Source organism: Coffea arabica, chromosome 1c (genome assembly GCF_036785885.1).
Source record: "Coffea arabica cultivar ET-39 chromosome 1c, Coffea Arabica ET-39 HiFi, whole genome shotgun sequence".
Lineage (NCBI taxonomy): Eukaryota > Viridiplantae > Streptophyta > Magnoliopsida > Gentianales > Rubiaceae > Coffea > Coffea arabica.
Genome location: NC_092310.1, coordinates 56,641,127 through 56,662,534, shown reverse-complemented (window position 1 = coordinate 56,662,534; position 21,408 = coordinate 56,641,127). Strand labels below are relative to the sequence as shown.

Sequence of the window (21,408 nt, the reverse complement as noted above, 5' to 3'; positions counted from 1 at the left end):
TAGTACTGGACTAATTAATTACCCCATCCTCCTCATAATCCCAAAAGTAAGTAAGGAGGAGCAGATTTCCAAATTTCACCGCCCAGCTAAGAGTACAACTACCGTGAAGCGTTAATACTCCCCATCCTCATCCATGTGACCGCAATTATTTTAGAAAAAAGAAGGGAGAAAGTTGCGGTTGCCACTTACCATTACAATTCTCTTGTTAGTGTAGTAAACCAAGTACTCCTTCTATTCTATTTTGATAGTTCTGATTTTTTTTTTCACACAGGTAAAAAATATAGTTAATTTTGTTGAAAAAATAAATTTAGATTGCTATTTTTCTAAAATACCCTTACATTTAATAGAGTACAACTTTATAGTAATTATTTATGAAAACTTGAATTGATGGTTTATGGGAACTTAAATTGATGGTTAAGAAAGAAGCAATCCTCATTCATTTATCAATATGTTTTGAAAAATTTAAAAATATTAAATGGGATATGTTATTTGATAAAAAAAATAATCTATATTAAATAAGTTAATTTATACGAATAACAACTTATATTGAACAAAAATATTTTAGAGAAGTTAAAAAATAACTAAAATTTTTAATTAAAAAATGATCTATAATTTGGAACAGATAAAAAAAAAATAGAATTATCAAAGTGAAACGGGGAGGAAGTAGTAATTTAGTGGCAGCATTAACCAACTTTTCACCTTTTTAGCAGCTCGCCCGAGCCCGAGTGGAGCCCCGATCCTGTTACGTAAATAGCACAGAGTGTAATGCTCATTTATTAATCAAACAAATTGAGAACTGAGGGGGAGAGAGAGAGAGAGAGAGAGAGAGTTCAAAAAAGCGGGGTAATGAGCTGAGTCTGACTCTAATAAAAACGGTTAACTACAGGGACAGTATGGTCATATTTTGAATTCTATCCGGAAACTTACTCTCCAGCCCACTTTCTCCTCCTCCCCCCACCCCACCTTGCTTTCATTTCACTGCCAGCTCTACTCCGTCCCCATTGTTTGTTAGAGGCCTTCTTCCTTCTCCTCTTCCTCTGTTTCCTCACTAACTCCCTCTTTAGTGAGAGAAAGAGAGAGTACACAAACCAAAAGTATCAATTCACTTCCGTTGGACAAAAGAAAAGTACAAAGATCCACTGTTTGAATCGCAAGAGAATGGCTGGTTATGTAGGCGTGTTGGTGTCGGATCCATGGCTGCAGAATCAGTTCACTCAGGTGGAGCTTCGGAGCTTGAAAACTCATGTGAGTGTCTAAAACTTGTTCTACAAATTATTGGTGTTTGAGAGTTGAGTTTCAGTTGATATGATGCGGATTACGATTCTCCGTGTTCTGATTTTTTTTTCTTTTTTGCAGTTCTCGACGATCAGAAGAGAAAATGGAGGAGTTTTGAAGGTGGCTGACTTGCCGGCGAGAATGTGTAAACTGAAACACGTTGGAGAGAGTCTTACCGAAGAGGAACGATCTGCATTTCTTCAAGATTCGTACCAGAACTTGGATGAAGATGTTGATTTCGAGCTGTTCCTTCGGGTACGATTTTCTACTTGTGAATACTCCTATATGCTAGTGAACTCATTTATGTACTCAAAACTACTGTTGGCAGTTGAGCAATCCAAGAGGATTTCCAAATTATATTTTAAAGGTAAAATAATGCAAAAAATGAAAAACAACAAGTTCGAGAACTGACGTCTTCTCTTTAAGAATCTCAGTTCGAGCAAAGTTAGATATTGAAACTCGTTGTATGTGCTATTTAGACATAGATATTCTCGTGACACTTTCATCTTTAAAACGTGAATGCAGAAAATTAATGAGCTTAATGTTTTGGGAGTTACTCAAATCTAATTTTCCAATTTTATTGGACTTGATAAATTTTTTTCCTCAGCTTTTTTGAGCTTTGTCTCCTAAAAGCATCCGTACTGATGTATCCTAACAAATTTGCCGAAATTATGCTTCTGGAGTAAAGCTACTGGGACGAAAAACCAAAATTTCTTTAACATTCTCTGATTACACATCAGTTTAATGTTTTGTGTGTTTTCAATTGAGGACAGTTAAAATTCTGATTTGATTCCAGTTTTCATTCATTTTTTTTCATTTTCAAAAGTTGCTAGGATGAGTTCATTGATCTTTAACTTGGTTTGACTCATGAGAGATGTTTTAAATTCATGGCAGATCTATTTGAAACTTCAAGCACATGGCTCTGCAAGAATGGGAAGTGTAAAAACTTCATCTGCTTTCCTCAAGTCTCCCACTTCTACCTTGCTTCACACAATCAGTGAATCCGAGAAGGCATCCTACGTGGCACACATTAATAACTATCTTGCAGAGGATGAGTTCATAAAGAAATACCTCCCCATTGATCCTTCAACTAATGACCTGTTTGAAATTGCCAAGGATGGAGTTCTTATCTGGTGATTGTAGTGTGTTGCTTGCTTTACTAGTCTATGTGTTGAATACAGTCAACTGGATAGTGATATATTCTCTTCCTTTTCATCCTCCTGTGCAGTAAGCTCATTAATGTGGCAGTGCCAGGAACAATTGATGAGCGGGCAATAAATACCAAGAGATTACTCAATCCATGGGAAAGAAATGAGAATCATACTCTTTGCCTCAACTCTGCCAAGGCAATTGGATGTACTGTAGTCAATATAGGAAATGAAGACTTTATTGAAGGAAGGGTAAGTACATGTTGAGCAAATGGTTGATTATGGTTGTGAAATCATAAATAAGCATTTAAAGCCTAGATGAACTTCCTCAACTTAACCAGTTTGTGTGGACTTTTCATGCACAAATATGACATTCCCTAGTTTAGGAAAGTGGTGTTATTTTTCTCCATCAAATGGGGTTCTGTTAAGCTCATTCAAACTGTGAGGTTGGAAAGCGAAGAATTTACTTTTACTACAGAACAACTTGTGGAACATTTTGAGGCTTCTGGTTCTGATTCAACAAATATTTGACTAGTCTTCCAATTTTGGTTGGCCTTAGAATCTTATGCGTGACTAAATTGCTAGTATTAGCATATCTTTCCTCAACAATTTTTTAATGCCACCTGAATAAATTTTCTTTAGTTATGATCGAAGTGATGCTCCATCAAATAATTCCACGGCTGATCTTGTTTAAATTTGTCTTCACTCTGTAAACTCTATTTCCTCTTGTTTAATTTCTCTTTTATGTCCTCCTGGATAACCTTTACTGACATCAAATTTTTGTATCGCAGAGGCATCTTGTTCTTGGATTGATATCACAGATTATAAAGGTATGTTCTGTCCAGAAAATAGTTATTTTATTATCTTTAGCTGAGAAGATTCTTACCCTGATGTTCTACTTCTGATGAAAGGACTTCCTATGTATAATCCTCCTAGGGGTTATTATAACTTCTAATGTTTAGCCTCGACACTGTTGTTATCAAATCAATTTAACTTCTTGTGGTCTTTTAATATACTAAAGTTTATGCTGCAATTGTTATGCTTTAGATACAACTACTGGCGGATCTCAATTTAAAGAAAACACCTCAATTGGTGGAATTGGTTGATGATAGTAAGGTGAAGATCTTCCTCCAGGTTTATGTTTCCAACAATATCAATTACTTCCCATAATACAATCCACTTTATCTTTTGCAATGCCCAGGACATTGAGGAGTTGATGAGCCTTGCTCCTGAAAAAATCTTGCTTAGGTGGATGAATTTTCAGTTAAAAAAAGCAGGATACAAGAAAACAGTCACAAATTTCTCTTCTGATGTAAAGGTATATGCATTATCTAATATTCAAATTTAGTGCCTTTCAGTGTACTGAAGCTTTGTAGTTTGAATGCAAATGAAAATTATACTCCTGAAATGCTCTAGTTCTTTGAACAATTGAATAACTCAACTTTTTCACAACCATGCGTATAAACTGAGAAAATTTTTACCTCTCTTAGGCTTTCATTTATTCACGGTATAGAATAACTAGAAGCCACAAGTTTCAAGTTCCACATTAGGTTTCATCAACTCTGGTTTGCATGGTAGGCAAATGGAAGTCTCTTCTTCTACCTTCTTAATAAACAATGCATCCATGAAATGGCTCATAATTTCATAAGCTTTAGTTATACCATGTTGAAACATTGCACAAGGAAGTTCCTCCGCAACAAGTAGTTGTTGTTGCTGGATTAGTTCTTTTTCAGCAAGAGAAACATTTTTCATGTCTTGTTAGACGCTTGATTCAACTGCCTATATAATTTTTAAGGTGGTAACATGCTGTGACCATTTGATCCAGCCATCTTGTGAACTAAAATGTCCCCTTTAGCAAAAGCCTCTAGTTTCAAACTTTTTGCTGGCTGATTTTCGTTGTTTTTATCTAAGCAGTCTTACATCTGGTCAAAAGAACTTGGTAAAGAGAGTCCTTTTGAAAAACTGTCATAATGAGGAAAAGTTTCTCCTGTTAGTTGTTTCTCACTTCTTTGAAAATGCATGTATTTGTTTTATGGTGGGATAGCGCCTGATACTTGAGGTTTTCATCTGCTTCGGCTACAGGATGCTGAGGCTTATGCTTATCTCTTGAACATTCTTGCTCCCGAGCATAGTAGTCCATCTACATTAGCTACAAAAGATCCTTTGCAAAGAGCAAAGCTTGTTTTGGAACATGCAGAAAGAATGGGCTGCAAGAGATACATAACACCAAAAGATATCGTGGAAGGATCTCCAAATCTTAACCTTGCTTTCGTGGCACATATTTTCCAGCATAGGTAAGGAGTTACTTCCAATATGACGAGTCCTTGCCAATTTGCTAGCAGATACCAATTTTCTTTTGGTTGTAGCAAGTACCTTGACTAAAATGAAGTTGATGTATTTTGCCTTAGCATAAATGATGACCCAAGTCAACAGTAAATAGCATGGTTTTATAAAGGGTGTATTGAAGTAAAAACATGGGTTGATTAGTGTAGTTTCGGTGCTTTTTTTCTTATAGCTTAGTCACATCTTTTATTCTGTACCTTTGCTCCATAATGTTTTGGCACCAGGCCAGCCAATTACTTCAAAATTTAGAATGCCGCACTCTCCAGTTGCCCTAGTGGGAGTGTGGGAATAGACTCTAGAATTGGAAATGTGGCACTATGTCATTGTTATTCTGATTCATACTCAACTAAAGCTTCAAATGCTGAAACATGTACTTGTTGCAATGCATGACAACTTTGAAAGGTTTGTTTATAGAGAAAGATTTAACGTTGTGCTGCTATGAATCTCATGGGAGCCAACCTTCTGAGCTTTAGCTAAGGAGCCGACCCCCTGAGCATAATGAAAAATTTTGAAGAATTTAGAACCCGGCATCGTGGATCATCAACCAGGAATTCCTGTAGCTATGACAATGATTAAAGATCAAATGCTTTGAAAGATATATATGTTGACAGATCAACCTATTTCTGGGTTGTTTCCAAATGAAACTGTCCATTTGAAGTTGTCTGATTATTCTTTGATAGATAATGCATTTTAGGACGGTATTTGTGCTTTCCCTTCCTTTATCTTTGCTTTTAATCTGTCAGTGTTAATTTTGTAGTTGCTAAGTAATGATTCTGCTCGCAGGAATGGTCTCTCTGCACAAACAAAACAGATATCTTTTCTTGAATCATCGCCAGATGACACCCAAATCTCCAGAGAGGAGAAAGCATTTCGATTTTGGATAAATAGTCTGGGAACTTCAATATACATAGACAACATTTTTGAAGATGTCAGAGATGGGTATGTGACCCTGCTAGCAGTATATATGCTGGATCTTTACAAACTTGTCAACACAACGGGATGAAAAAGTTTATCCTCAATAGTGCCATTTTACTTTGGATCTGCAAAATCACGTAGCGGTCACGTACTATTGCAGGGATTTGGGTTTATCTATTTTCTCATTCTCTGTAGCTTCCTTGTGCCTGCAGATGGGTACTTCTAGAGGCGCTCGACAAGGTGTCTCCGGGTATTGTTAACTGGAAAATCGCTTCTAAACCTCCAATCAAGATGCCATTCAGGAAAGTTGAAAACTGTAACCAAGTTGTCAAGATTGGGAAACAATTGAAGTTTTCGCTGGTTAATATTGCCGGAAATGATATTGTTCAAGGAAATAAGAAATTGATTCTTGGTATGTGCTTTTCCACACTTACCTCTGGGGGACTAGTCTTCGACACGTTAAACAAGTCCTTCCATTAGATGAAGTTTAACCGTTCACTTCTTGTTTTACTAACTACCAAAATATTTAATCTATTCTAAAAACAGTTTTGGACTTCAATTTCAGCTTACCTTTGGCAGTTGATGCGATGTAACATGCTTCAGCTCCTGAAGAACTTGAGATTCCATTCTCATGGAAAGGAAATAATGGATATTGATATTTTAGAGTGGGCTAATACCAAAGTCAAAAATTCAGGAAGCAACAGTCGTATGTGCAGTTTCAAGGTACCGTTGCTATAGTTTGTTTCTTTCTGCAATTGTGATGCTTGGTACATGCGAATGTAGGAAACTAAATTGTTAAAGATTTCTTGAGGATTTTTTCTTACTTATTTACTGAACAAAGGCATATTTCCTAGAGCTTCTACATAATAATAATAATAATTATTATTATTTTCTTTTTTTAAAAAAAAAATTGTGGGTCCACCTCTCTCTCTCTCTCTCTTCTTTTTTTTTTTTTTTTTTTTTTTGAAAATTACGTGGCTATGCCTAATTTTTTGGCATAAGAAGCACAAATGGTGTTGTGACAAATAATCCTCTAATTTTTTGTGGGTCCACCTCCAGGCAATGTTCTATTTTTTGCTGTGAACTAGTCTGGACTTGGATAGGAAAAATCTTGTGTCTAGAATAGATCGTGCACGCTCTTTATTTAGTCAAAACAAACTTGTGTGCGCCAATTATTTTTGTAACTTGTGTTGAGATTAGCTGAATTCAATTAATAAGGTCATCACTGTGTCTGACTTGCAGGATAAGAGTTTGTCTGATGGCACATTTTTCCTTGAGCTGCTTAGTGCTGTAAATCCTCGAGCTGTTAATTGGAGTCTTGTTACAAAAGGAGGAACTGGTACATTTCGGTTCAGATCTCTCTTGATGTTATCCACTTGCTGCTTGTTTGCATCTGATTATAACTAATTAAATATACAAGCTCTTCTATTTGACGAATAATACCAGAGTCTAGTTAAGAAATGTGAGCTGTTGCCTAATGCACTAAATTTCCGAAGTTGACACAAAGTTGTGCCTGTCAAAGTACAAAGAATGAACAAGTAGATATATTTACGTTGTTATGTGGAGTCAAATGCAAGTTTTACCTGCCACTATTCCGATCCTGTAGCTTCCTTTTATTTTCTCTCCCTCTTCCCCTTTTTTTTCTGTAATAGTTTGTAGCATTTAGATTATTATAGAAGTTTGTCTTGCAAAAACTGGCAATCTGGTAGTCTGGTTAATGGTAGTCTCCATTAATGAGGATTATATTTTTTAAGAAGTTTTGCCAACTTGTTACTGCTAGTTTTTCGATACATTGAAGCGAAGCTCTCGAGATTTGTCCCTTTTAGTAGAGCAATATGAGTTGTTAGCTTAACTAGCTAGTTAGAAGTACATTACATGTTCAGAGTTTATGCTATCATTTTCTTCAATTTCAATCGTTGGAGTTTATAAAGCTACTGTGATATAACTACTCATTGCAAATTTCTGTGAAATGTGCCCATATAGAGGAGGAGAAAAGGATGAACGCAACCTACATTATTAGCATTGCAAGGAAGCTGGGATGCTCTATATTTCTCCTTCCCGAAGACTTAATAGAGGTAAATTTTTATTTACTTTTCGTGTTTATTTCTATTTCTAATGTCCAAGTTTTCCCCTTTACTATTATTTTAAACAATTTTTCTCCATTTAGCTGCAAAGTAATAGGTCACATTCATTCCTCCAATAAGTGCCAGCATATGCCTTTTAGCATTTTACTTGACAATATATAGGATATCTAAGCGTGAGTCGACTAAGTAGCAACTGATATCCTGAAATTTCGTATTGGGGCTGCTTCGCAACTAAGAACACGTAAACAGACATGCACAGCTTGTTATCATGCTTCACTTAAGCTAAACATCGTTGGTATCATGCATATCTTAGATATAAGTCATATCACATTATTGTCCTTTCTTCTTTTAATTTTCGCTGATGGTTAATTTACATCTTTTAGTAATACTAATAATACGATGACATGTTCTTTTAGGTGAACCAAAAGATGATCCTGACACTGACGGCAAGTATTATGTATTGGTACTTGAAACAACCTACAGAAGACCAAACATCATGTGGATCATCTGATAGCGAAAGCCTTCTGGATACAACCTCAAATTCTGCAACAGATGATACGGCTTCTGAGTCATCCGCAGATGAAAATAGTAATAGATAATTCGGCTCTTTTCATAAAGTTCTATGTTGCTATTGCATTGTTTTGATATGAGGTTTTGAAGCCCCCATCCCCCACCTCCCTAAAAGGAAAAACCAAAAAAAAAGAAAAAAAAGAAAGAGATTTTCAAATTTAAGGTGACGACCCTTCACAAATCAGTGTATTGGATGGATGTTCTGTGTCTAAAAGCAAATGCCCATGTGAATAGATAGGAATACGTATTTGTACTAGAAGAAGATATGCTAAAAGTTGTAGCGTGCTGGTGCTTGATTTTTGCCTGTTGCCAATTCTGTCAAAACCACTATTGAAGTTCTGTACTTGAAAAAAGAAGTATGGCAAAAATGGAATGCCTTATCGTGTAATTTCAAGTTGTAACAATCTCACAGAGTCACCTCCTGTCTTAGTGGGATGTATGTTTTTGGTTTTCCCTGCTGTAACCGGTCATGTAATTGTTCTATGTAGCATTGACTAAAAGCTATTGCATATTACCCCCCCCCCCCCCCCCCCCCCCAAAAAAAAGACTAGGATCTATAACAAATATTATTTGATCAAGTGCTCATTTGAGATTGCGTTAATTTATTAAAAGGCACTTCAATCATTAGAACTTTTGATTAATTTTTTCTAGTAGGGAAAGGGTGAGATTCAGGAGGCAGAGAGGGGGACAGGGAGATTTGAATTTAGGACTTCTAATTTCTGGAATCTTAACCTTGATCACTAGATAAAGGCTTCCTCGACTTTTGATTAAAGTACCAAGTGAGTGTTTAGTCATATTGTTTGGATCCATACTTGCATAAGTGATTTTTCCATTTGATAATGCATAGTTTTGAATTTTGAAACATATTTATCTTTTCATTTAGTTCAAAATTTATCATAAAAAGGTTAAAATTTTTTTTTTAATTTTTTGAAGCATAAAAGTTGTTTTGACAAAGTTAATTTTGAACTTGTGCTAAAAGTGATTTCGGGAGCCAAGAGTACTTCTCCTAAATTTTAAAGAATTATGCTAACCACACATTTTAAAAAAGTTTTTACCCGTTAAAAGTATTTTTTTTTTCAAAAAAAAAAAAAGAAGCAATTCCAAACGGGTTCTAAAGTGCAAGTGATATTTGCGCTCTAAGAATAGTACCTACGACTCCATTTTAACATTTGTTCATGTGAAGAAAGGTGAAGTTCAACAAGATTAGTTTGGAATGTAAATATCATACCGCACATATAATTAATATTATTGGGTGTTGGATGCCAGAATCGCCTTGAAAAGTGACCGGGGCACAGAGCTTCAGATTGCTAGATGCCAGTCCGAACGCGCAAACTTTCAGCAAGCGTGGCGGCGCATAGTGGATTTGAGTGCTTGATATCCTTAAATTCGGAATCTTTCTTGCACCTGTGTATTTCCCAAGGTTATGAACGAAGAATAATAATGAGTGTGTTTGGACAGCCAATTATTTGGCCAAATATATTTGCTGACATCACCATTACAATTTCCAATACACCTTTTTATCTTTTCAATTACCTTTTTATCTCACATACATCACATCACAAAAAGTGCTACAGTAAAAATATTTCAAATAACTTACAATCCAAACACACTCATTATGCTTCCATTGCCCTGGTTTTTGTGAACTGTTTGTTACTTGAAAGCAGTAAGTAGTAACAGTTCGTAGGTACTAGCATGCTACGTGCAAATTGTCGTGCTTAAAGGGGGGCCAAAAAAAGTCCTCAATTATTTTCGTTTTCATTTGTCTCTCGAATTTTCATGGTAGATTGATTGGCTGTCACACAATTTATCTTAGTTCTCGGTTTTAACACTTGTGCAATGGCGAGCATATTGCGGGATCTGCACTGGCAAATTTTTTCTTGTTGGTATGACGACACTGACTCGAGGGTCTTTTCCACCACACCACTAATTCTCCCAATAGGATGGGACAAACTTAGTGAGGGAGAGCGACTGAAAGTTGCAACTACTGCTGACAGATGTTCAATCCTTCCTTATTTTTATTGGTTCTGGCAAAGGAAATTAAAAGCTGCGGCGGAATTGAGAATTTCTTATTCAAGCAAAATTTTCATCTTCAATCTATTTAACCACAAGGACAACAATAATTCAATGGATTAGAATATCCGTTACTAATTGAAAAAAGAGGAGATAGCTAGCTAGGAATCCTCCTGCTCGTAGGCTTTTAGATAAATTATTAACCCAGCTAGCTAGCTAATCCACAGCCCCCTTGTCTTTTCTTTTTTGGAATAATAATAATATTATGTAACACAACCTACCAAATTACTACGAAAGAAAATTAAAAAAGAGAAAAATTGTTGAAAAATCCTTCTTCTTGTTCTATTAATGACTGCAAAAATATCTTTATGGACAGTAGTTAGATGCTGATGATTTGTCACGTTGCACCAGAATTCCAAAGCATAAAGCATGACATTTGATGCGATAAAACGTTCTTAGTTTTATGACCTATAAAATCTTCTTCTAGTGGCGGGTCTCATAATCAAAGATGTGCTTCGGCTCGGCCACTAAAACACATTTCTTGATGATTACTAGACTTCATCATCAGCGGGGGTCTTTATCTCCTTCCACTTGCGCAAAGCTCTCTAGCTTGCCTACAGCTACATTCCTTTCAATCGCAATACTCGTTTATTTAGAAACTTAACCAACCATGTGTCGTGTGTCGTGTGTCGTGTGTTTTTTTTTTTTTTGTTTTGTTTAAAAAACGCTTTCTTTTATTATGCAAAATCCCCAAGAGAATATTTTTGGCATCGGAGTGTAGTAATTATATGCAGTTTCACAACATAATTAAATTGAATTTTTTTTATTTAACAAAAAGAAAAGGAGAGAGAGAAAATTAAGAGTGAGTGAGGATGGAGGAGTAGTAGTAGCAGTTTAATGGGGATTATTACACCTGTTGCTGAGTCAGTGGGCAATTTAGTGGTCCTAATGCAAGCATGTGGATGGTTGCTTATCTGAAAATACTTGTCTAATTATGAGATTAGTTAAGGAGTCCTATTTTAAAATGTTTGACATGTATGTCATCCTCTTGCCAATTGGACCTACCATGTTCCTCTTTTCCTATTGAAGTATTCCTCTTCAAGAATGGATCCAGCCAAGCGTGCGTTTTCCATTTGCATGTCTCTTTCTTTTAATTTTTAATTTATTTATGCTACACACACACACACATATGTATATATGTATATGTATATATATTTCTTCAATTTCATCCAGAATAATTTTGATATATACTCAGCATGAATGAAGATTACAGCAAGATACATGTGTATATATATGCTGGCAGTTGCACTAAACATTACGTTTCCATAGATAGATCTTCTCCTTCAAACATTCGTCCTTTCTTGGGTAATTTTTGCTCTACCATCGAGTATATATCGTCCATGCAATCATACCAATAAACGAAGTAAATTCTAGAAGGATTGAACGTGAAATATATAGAGTATATGTAGGGCTAGCATTAATTGGTTTGATTGATCAGGGAACTAGCTAGCTATAATCATGAGGTTTGGGCTTCGTTTCTTCCGGTTGGGATCCTCTATGCCATTATTCGGTGTCAAATCCAGAGCCAATCCCACTTATCACGTGATGGTCGAAGAAATTTAAATAAATAACACATGACAAATTAAATAAATAGGACACTTGGCATAAATATAAAAGTGGCACTGAAGATCTCGCGTGCGTTTCTTCTGGTATATACTCCACTATTTATCTCCCATGTATAGGCGTCTAATTAAATTCCTTTGTCAAAGAGTATACTGCCAGCTCCTTCAAGCTTTTAGTAGCTACAAAAATTGTCCTACGTACAACAACTACTGCTACTACTAGCTAGTACACACACACAGAAAGATAGGTATATATAGATATATACACACACAGACACACGTAACTCACAGACAGACGTGTATATAATTAAATTCATTGCACTCTATACAGACATTCATTGCCATATCCTATATCGCTTTTTTCACTTGTTGGTTTCAGTACGATAGCTGACTAATGCATATAATTCCAAGGCTTGGCAAACTCAAAAGACTGGGCTAACTGATGAGCACTGACCGAAGGGTTAGTTGATCTAAGCCTATCAAGGAAGAAACCAACCAAACCGAGAGGGGATTTAACACCACTAGCTAATTGCTAGCTATATCGCCTTTGTCTGGTGGACAAGAAATCTCAACTAGCCAAGATAGATTGATTGGTGATGCTTAATTATGCAAAAGCACACACGCATGCATGCACAGACATAACTCAATTTAGTAGGAACGAGATATTTTTTTGCTGGTGCAGGCTGTAACCCTTTGAATGGCTGACGAGATGTGATCAGAAGTCAGCCTGCACATAAAATAAGGATAAGGAATTAGATAAGGTTTCATAGCTTAGCCCCAAAAGATTGATGTATCATGCTTCACCTTCACGTTTCATCAAGTTTAGCTTTCGTACGTAATCATAATTTTGTTGGATCATTTCATGTGGATACCTTTTGATCATACTGTCTGAACATCTTGTTTCGGTTTTCTCTTTGTAAGAAGCGTATATTGATCAACCAGCTTTGTTCAGTTAATCTAACTGATATTCGGATAAGTCCAGAATTGTGATCAAACACGTGATCATCCTTTTTGTAACACTTGGTAATAGTTAAGATGACAACCTTATTATGTTCACATTCCTGAGAAATTTCAGCCATGGAGAGACGAAGCAAAGAACCTCCAAAATTCTTGGGCAACTTGACCACGGATTGTGAATAATTGATCATGCCTCAATTATTTCCAATAATTCCAAGAGGTTATCCAACTAGACGATCGAGATAAATGGTTGTGTTTGGATTGCATTTTTCATGATTTTTCATGGAAAAATTACTGTAGTGATTTGATGTATGTGAGGAAAAAAGGTAATAGGGAAATGTGATCACGGAAAATGATGTAATTTTCCGACGGAAAACCGCGATCCAAACAAGGCGATATTTGGGATTTCTTACTTTTGAAATGCATGCATGATCGGTTTTTAAGTCACATGATATCTTGATAAAATATGGAGATATCCCTATTGATTACCAAATTCCAGTCCCTGATCTTCGTAGCCATGGTCGTAAAGAGCATGGCCTCAAAGTCATTCACGCATCCAGAGGGAGACGGGAAAGGGCAGTTCTTCTAAGACCACAAAATCTACTTTGACCTCTTGAAATTTGACCCCTCGTTTTTTGGAAAAGAAAGAAAAAAAAAACCAAACCCTTTTTAAAGTAACTATGCCCACACAATACTAGCGTAACATTTTGTTTCCCTATTAGTACAATATATATTGGCCATATAGAGTAAATTTTGGTCTCAAAGCAAAAGTATCTCTATTTGGGGAAATGAACCAAGGACACAGTTGGATGTGTTCAACTCCGAAGTGTGCCCTGTGTGCTTGAGCGTGGACCTTTAAAAGCATTCTTGAGAAGAGGATGCACTGAAACCAAAACAACTGAACTGGAGTACGTAATTGTGATGATATACTCACAGGCTTTACCCTACTCTGTTTGATGCTTGAAGTTGCATTTCATTCTACACTTATATAGTTAGTTTGGGAGTCGAGGATAGACAAGAAAAAAGAAGAGAAAGGTTAAGTTACGAGAGAAACGAAGGAAGGATAAGAGAAAAAAAGAGAAGAGATTTTAATGTTATTTGGGAATTTATGAAAGAAAGGAGATGATATTGGATACATTGATCAATAAAAATTTCATTTAATAGCTTTTCAAGAACAGAATGAGCAATTTAAAAAAATTTTTTTGGTGACTTTCCTTTGCTTGCTATCCGATTTGGAATGGAAAATTGTTTTAAACTGTAGCTCCTCTCAAACCAGTACAATTCTTTTCTTTTCTATTTCACTAAAACTCTCATAGGTTGGAAGCACCTAATTTTCTCTTTCCTTCTTTTCTTTTCTGCTCAAATCCCACCTCCCAAACTAGCTAATAAAGTTCCAGCCTGTGTGTTCTACAATATGATCAAGAAATCATTAGGAAGGGAAGGGAAGGGGTCACCGATTACCAACAAGAAAGCGATCTTCATGATATTTGCAAATTAGTTCTAGGCTCTAGCAGCAGTCTTATTAGTACCAGATTAAAATACCAATCACATCAGTAAATCTCTCACTGTCGATATTATTATTTTTTGTTTTCCGGCGGCATCGTGAGTATCAATCTAAATGGGAGGCATGATCAGCAGTCTATTGCGCATCTGATATGCCTAAAAAAAAAAAGACACAATAGTAGTAAAAACAGGTACGATGTCAAGTGTTAAAAGTCATCATGAAAACTCATGCGTGGAAAATGATAATTTTCTTCTTCAGAGCCAGTTCCTCTTGTACTAGCTAGCTAATTAGGGAATATCTTACCAGAAATTAACATTTTCTGTTTACAGCATCGTCTGAATATTATACTTCTTCTTCTGACAGTTGAAGGGGAGAAGAATCACAAATGTACAGACGAGGGAAAGAGAAGATAAACGCAAGTGCTTCAACATATAATCCGCAGGATACATTATATGTATATGGTGTGGACGAAACTATACAATTGCCCAGCTAGTGGTTCAATAGAGAACATATGCCAGCAGTGTGGTTGGAATTTGGAAATTCGTTAATTGGGGATAGATTAATCTAATCTAATGCGAAAGAAGGTTCTGTCCAGCGTCACACGTACGTACGCTAAAGAAACGAGAAAAGATGGCTGTCAAAAAAAACGACAACAGTGTTCGGTTGCATGTAACAATTTCAACGAAACACTTTGTAAAAGTCAAAAGCAATCATCGATCGATTTGAACCGACTTTATTCTTTACTATTTGATCATTCGTCAAAAGTTACACACAATCAAGTTCATGAGAGAAAGTGTCACGGAAGATAATTAAGGCTCTTTTTGTTGTTGGTCATGGAATTTGCCCAGCTCAACACGAACAATAAGCAGAGCTAGCTTTGGAGAAAATTAGATTTAATGACATCGGTCGGTCCTACTTTTCCTAGCAACAACATATATTATTAAGTGCCAATGTACGTACGTAGCACAATTTTAATCCTCTCATTCGTTCATTCATTCGTTCATTTTGCTATACGCTTCCATTGCCGCCAACCCCCCATCATTAACTAACTTAGGAGTAGTGTTAATAATTGTGATGGATCATGACCCTTCTCCTCCTCCTCCTCAAGGTTATGCGCCTCGTCTCTGATGTATTCATGACACGACGACACGTGCCTTTCTCGAGAGATTTATACCTAATTAGTAGTAGTAGTAGTAGTGTTATCGTGATAGTTTTGAGAAACAAAAAATTAAACACGGGGGTCCATAGATCAGAGCGAGCGTGTAATACCTAATTAAAGACTGGTTGTCCATCGATCCATCCCTGAAGCCGCCAATTTCCGGAACTGCCCTGCCGGTGCAGCCCCGAGTCCATATGATCTCATCTCTTAATTATAAAGCCACCGCTACTTCTTTTTCTTCTTTTTGGGGTGGTCGAGTCCAGTAGTCTCTCTGCCTCAACGCCCAAAACAGACAAATTGGAGGACATATATAGCAAGAAGAACATGAGGGAAATATATACTTTGCAATAATGGAACCAAACTAAAAATGCCCCACCATTCAAGTGGGTAATGGAACCATGTGCGATCATATGGTGGTTGGCCCTTTCAAGGCCCACACCAACCCAAAAAAAAAAAAAAAAAAAAAAAAACCTCTCTTTTTAACCCCAAAATCTTGAAAACGAAAGATGGAGGGAGGGTGCATACAGCTATAATTCTTTTTTTTTTTTTTTGTATTTAAAAAATTTCAATTCTATGAAAAATACAACCAACACAATAAAGATTGATTCCCTTAAGTCGTCTCTCCTCCTCCTCACCGCCCATTCTTAATCTTCTCTTCCTAATCTTCTTTTTCCTTCATTCCCTTCACACGTTGCTTCCTCACATTTCCCAATCTCTCCCTCCTCACCTTTTCCTTTTCCTTTTTCCTTTCTTCCTCATATATGTTATAATTAGTACAGTAGATAACTAGATATTGTGTCAGAAGTCAAGAAACTTGTTAATTTCCCTTTTGTCCTTCTGAGCAAAGAGGCCCCTTTGTGTCAGAAGAAAATCTTTTATCTGCAAGTACATACCCTCCCACCACTACTAGTATTGCCTGTTTCTCTTTCAATCCCGTCCCATGAATCCAAACCAAACCAAACCCTTCCTTCTTTCGTAGTTCGGATCATCCTCTATAAGTAGTATATATTTACTTCCTAGACAGCTACAAGTGCAACAAGTAAAGTACCCTCAGAAACCCTAAAATTTCCCCCCTACTTCTTGACCTCGTCTCAGCATTCTTCTCGATGAGCCCTCAACACATGAACATCCCTTTGAGTCGTAGGTCGATCAGAACCAGGTTAGCTTACCGGTTCCTTCGAGCCCTGAAGAAACTGAACAAGCAAAGAACCGGTGCTGTAACTTCTTCAACCTCGTCATCTATCAGAGACACTTGTAGACGCTATCACATGGTTAAGATGGCTGCTTATGCATCCATGGCTTCTGCTGTCGGATCAAAACGAGCATGGAGCCGTGCTTTGCTCTGGAAGATTAGGAATCGAGGGCTGAACCGTTGGCTTGTCAAGCGAAACAAATCTCGTGCATTAAGGGGAAGAAGCTCATCAAATGCTGTAGAAAGAGAAAACCCTAGCAAAGGGTCAACAGTTGGTCTTGAAGAAGCTCATCAAGAACTTCGGAAGCTCGTTCCGGGAGGTGAAGTTATGGATGTGTTGAGCTTGTTCGATGAAACTGCCCATTATATAAAGTGCCTCACCTCCCAGGTACAAATCATGAGAAATATTGTGGATTTTTATTCGGCTTGATGATAAGCCAGCTGTTATGGTTATAAGCACAACAGTACATCATCATCAACAGCAGTTCATCTGATGCATAGATCAGAAAGAGATGATCCCGTCTGGGGGTGGATGCAGAGGTAAGTGCGTGCCAACGATGACCAAGGAAAATAAGGTGGCTTTAAATTAGGTTCATGTTTCATACGAGTAAATCTGAGGTACGACTTTTCCAACAGTAAGATGTGAGGGTCACGTGTATGATAAGCTGAAAAACTGTATCACTGTTATTGTACAGAAATATTCAGGAGTTATTGTGTGTCTGTTTTGGTGCTTATATTCCCACTCATCCTTCTCTTCTCTTACTTTCTCTCTTGTATCTGGTGTGTGTTGTGTGTGAGACTATGACGATACTCTTAGATCTCTTGGAAGATATTTGCAGATTTTTGGCTCAACCGAGTGCAGCCCAAGATATGAAGCAAGTAAAGTATATATATATAATGATGGAGGTGAGACTTGTTCTGTTTGCCATGAATCATTATGACTTTAATTCTTTTTGTCTTCAGAAACCCGCAAAACAAAGGTGTTGTGAACTTTCTAATTTTGGAATCAAAGAGAGAGAAAAATGAGAGAACTTTTCGAAAGAATTATAAGAAACTGATTTTGAGTAATAGTAGCATGTATGGTTTAAGTATATACGCATAATTTCGGTCCTCAATTTTTTTTTTCTGGGAAAATACTGCTGCAAATATTTTTCTCTGTCACCTTCTTCTACAGTTATTATTCTGTCTTTATTGTTTGATTTAGGAGCTAGCTTCTCTCAACTTGAGAGAGTTTTCATTTAAGATCGATAAGCAGAACGTTCCACTTCGTATACATGCATCTGCAAATGCGTATTACAAAACTTGGCCTGCAAAGAATATTCCAGCTTTCCTGGCCGACTTTGAAAGATATTAAAGTTTTTCTCAAGAATCTTCTTCCCTTTTTATTTGAGTCAAATATTTTTCTGTTCAACAGAGTTTTGTGCACAGTGCACATATTATTTGAGAAAAAAAAAATTGCAGATCGCTCAGTTTTTTTTTTAATACATATATTTATTTTCCACTAAAGTTTCAGATGCAGGGTATTGTACTTTTTTCTCCCCATAAGCTAGAAGCTATTCCGTTGAGTGAATGTCTATTTTCTACTTCACATTGTCTTAACGTATTACCTTACTTTTGAAAGGCAATAGAATATGCTAAACCTGAATTATGGAGTGTGCTAAAGTAACATCTGTCCTCGGTCTTAAAAATTTCCATTTCTAAAAGTTTCCCAAGTAGGATACTTGGATTACCTTCGTGCATCCAAATCAACACGTTTTGGGACTCTGTGGCCTCATATGTGTGTGTATATGTGTATATATGTATGTATGTATAAAACTACTGCTGCTTTTGAAGAATTGAAGAAAGAGAATTAGAGCAAAGATTCGGGTGTGGTTGACATCCATAGTACGTACAACCTACAATTTGGGGAGTTCGATATGGATATGATAGCTTGTAAAGAAGACTTAACGTACATATGGATTCTTTTTCTTTAAGGCTTATAGTACTACTCATGCAGGACAACTTGCAAAAAATAGTTCTAGGATTAGGATTTGGTAACGTCAAAGGCTTATTGTGTTGTGGGATCCATAGAAATATCTTTCTATTAATCTAAGTAGAATAAAGAGTGAGGATTTCAAAAAGTTACTTGCCATGAACTTTGGGTTAGTGAATTTTGTGAATAAAACAAAACGTAACTTGCTTACTTATGTTACACATTAGAAGGAATTGTATGGTACAATTTGTTAATTCCTACGACTTTAGGATTTTTTCAGTGTTATTTTGTTTCAGTAGTTTAGGATTCAAAAGCATTCAACTTGGTGGACTTTAGAATGCCATAAAGAGCTGTATTAGTGTTTGAGTTCTACTATTATCGTTATGTCTAATAGATTCCGCATAATGTTAAAAAAAATTTAATCTCATAATAAACAACTTTGGTTCATCAAAAGGAAGGGATTAAAAAAAAAAAAAGAGTAGAAGGAATTAAATTTTAATCCCAAGATCTCCTCTTGCCAAGTTTTCAATACTTACTATTTTCGTATATTGATTTATTTCAATTCCTATGAAAGAAAGAAATGATTTTCATGAAAGAAATAAGAATAGAAACAAATGATTTTCTATTGTCATTGTTGTGTCTAATATATTCCACATTATTTTCAAAAATTTTATCTCATAATAAAAACTTTACAGCTCGTTTGGGTTGTTATTTTGTAGACTTTTTGTTGAAAAATATACTGTAACAATCTGATGTATGTAAAATAAAAAAGCGATTGAAAAATGTATTCATAGAAATTTTTCAAGAAAAATAGCAATTCAAATAAGGCCTAGATTCATCAAAAGGATGAAAAAAAAAGTAAAGGAAATTATACTTTGTCCTAAGATCTTATTTTCCCAAGTTTTTTTTTTTAATTAACCCTCCTTCATCTCTGTACCCCATCCCTTCCCCCAAATTGTCAGATTCAAAATTTCATCTCCTTACCCCATCCCTTCCCCAAACTGTTAGATTCAAAATTTGAACTGTGAACCTAACCGTTAGACTCAAGATTCGAGTTCCAAATTTGACCATGGAGAAAATTATAAGATTCTTCCCTGACCAGTGGGCCGATCCTAGTGGTTTTTTCCTAGGTTTCCATACTTATTATTTTCTTATATTGATTTAATTTCAATTCCTATGTAAGAAATGATTTTCATGTTCTTATTTTGGAAGGAAATAAGCATGAAGTATTAGTAAAATACTTGAATTGCAACATTTTTCATTCTTTTGAAAATTTGAGTTTAAACTATAACAATAAATTGTAACTAATGCTCAAAAAAATAAATTGTAACTAAAACCTAATTTCAAAATGGTAGGTATTTAAAGGGAAAAAAAAAGACTAATGCTCTTGTTTTTTGGACCATTTTCATAGACATATATTAAAAAGAATTCAAACACATTTTCATTTATTGTAACATTTTTAAATAGCACTCTAAAAATAACCGTAACCAATGCAGCCTACTTTAAATGTGCTCTGATGATCCAATGGACCGTAATAAATAGAACAATTTATTAAGAAAGGGTAAGAGTTTCTTGATGTGAAGGTGTAAAACAAATATAGATACTTGTTTTTTTAACTCTCTCACATTTCTCCACACCCTTCTCACATTCAACTATTTGATATAGGATTTGAATTCTAAATCTAAAAGTAAAAAAAATCCTAAAAGCCCTCCTGATGCAAAACTTAATAGGATATAAAACTTTCCTATACTATATATACATTAACAGGTTTATCTGTGTGTCACATATACAAAACTTAGAGATCAAATTCAATTTTTGCATATTTATCATACATTCAAACCTGTTAGTGTATATAGTGTTAGTGTAAGAAAAATGATCAAAACTTACCTATATTGATAATACCCATTGTCATTTTGATGATCATTATTCCATAGACTAGTAAATTTTAGCAGAGACACTATTAAGAAAGTAAAAGAAAAAATGGATAAAAAATCTAAAACATGAAGAGAACACAAAAATTAAAGAGTAAATCTTATATAGATTGACAGTGTATATACTATTACCATGGAATTCATGACATATATGTAAAAGTTAAATTTTAAATTCAAATTTTGCATAGTTATTATTTATTCAACGCTGATAGTATATACACTGTCAGTATAGGAAAAATTAATCCAAAATAAAACATACAAGCTCTTGAGGATTTAGGAAAGCAACGATAAGAAAAATAAAAGACAATTCTTATTTCTTATCGGGAGAGACGGAGCAGAAATTAGTAAGAGTCAAACTTATCGAAAAAAGCACTTCAGATCCTCAGTCCTACTATGGAGTCCCTTTATTAAGTTCCACTTTTCAAATTGTAATAAATCATGTTGTAAGAATTGATTTAAGTGAACTCACGTAACATGTGTAATAAATCATCGTAGTTGTCTATCTCTTTTCTTGAGCTCAGCTAGGCTATCTAGAAAGAGGTTAATTCGATTAAGGAATAGAGATGGTAGGACGGTAAATTAGAAATAATCTAGATACAAATGACCAAGAAAATAAATCACTCTAGATGCTACTATAACAAAGTAACCAACTCGATGCTAACTCCATCTATAAGAATTCACAAATATATCTCAAAGTTGACTTTCTCCAATTTAATTACTGATGTT

The 21,408-nt window shown here is 35.6% G+C and overlaps 1 protein-coding gene and 1 long non-coding RNA gene across 2 annotated transcripts; one reads left to right on the top strand and one right to left on the bottom strand.

Moving 5' to 3' along the window:
* The first annotated feature begins 1,015 nt into the window (after positions 1-1,015).
* On the top strand, positions 1,016-8,723 carry LOC113732283 (fimbrin-2-like). Its single transcript, XM_072080917.1, has 14 exons — positions 1,016-1,245; positions 1,357-1,530; positions 2,170-2,408; positions 2,504-2,675; positions 3,215-3,253; positions 3,471-3,539; positions 3,625-3,741; positions 4,506-4,717; positions 5,550-5,705; positions 5,894-6,093; positions 6,247-6,404; positions 6,924-7,020; positions 7,665-7,756; positions 8,182-8,723. Exons 1-14 carry the CDS (start codon positions 1,159-1,161, stop codon positions 8,362-8,364), a joined length of 1,995 nt encoding a protein of 664 aa, XP_071937018.1. The 5' UTR covers positions 1,016-1,158; the 3' UTR covers positions 8,365-8,723.
* A 6,424-nt stretch (positions 8,724-15,147) lies between these two features.
* Positions 15,148-15,997, bottom strand: LOC140037053 (uncharacterized). The gene is made up of 2 exons (XR_011840945.1): positions 15,698-15,997; positions 15,148-15,602 (listed from the first exon to the last, which is right to left on the bottom strand). It is a non-coding gene; the product is annotated as an uncharacterized lncRNA (long non-coding RNA).
* Between the last annotated feature and the right edge of the window lie 5,411 nt (positions 15,998-21,408).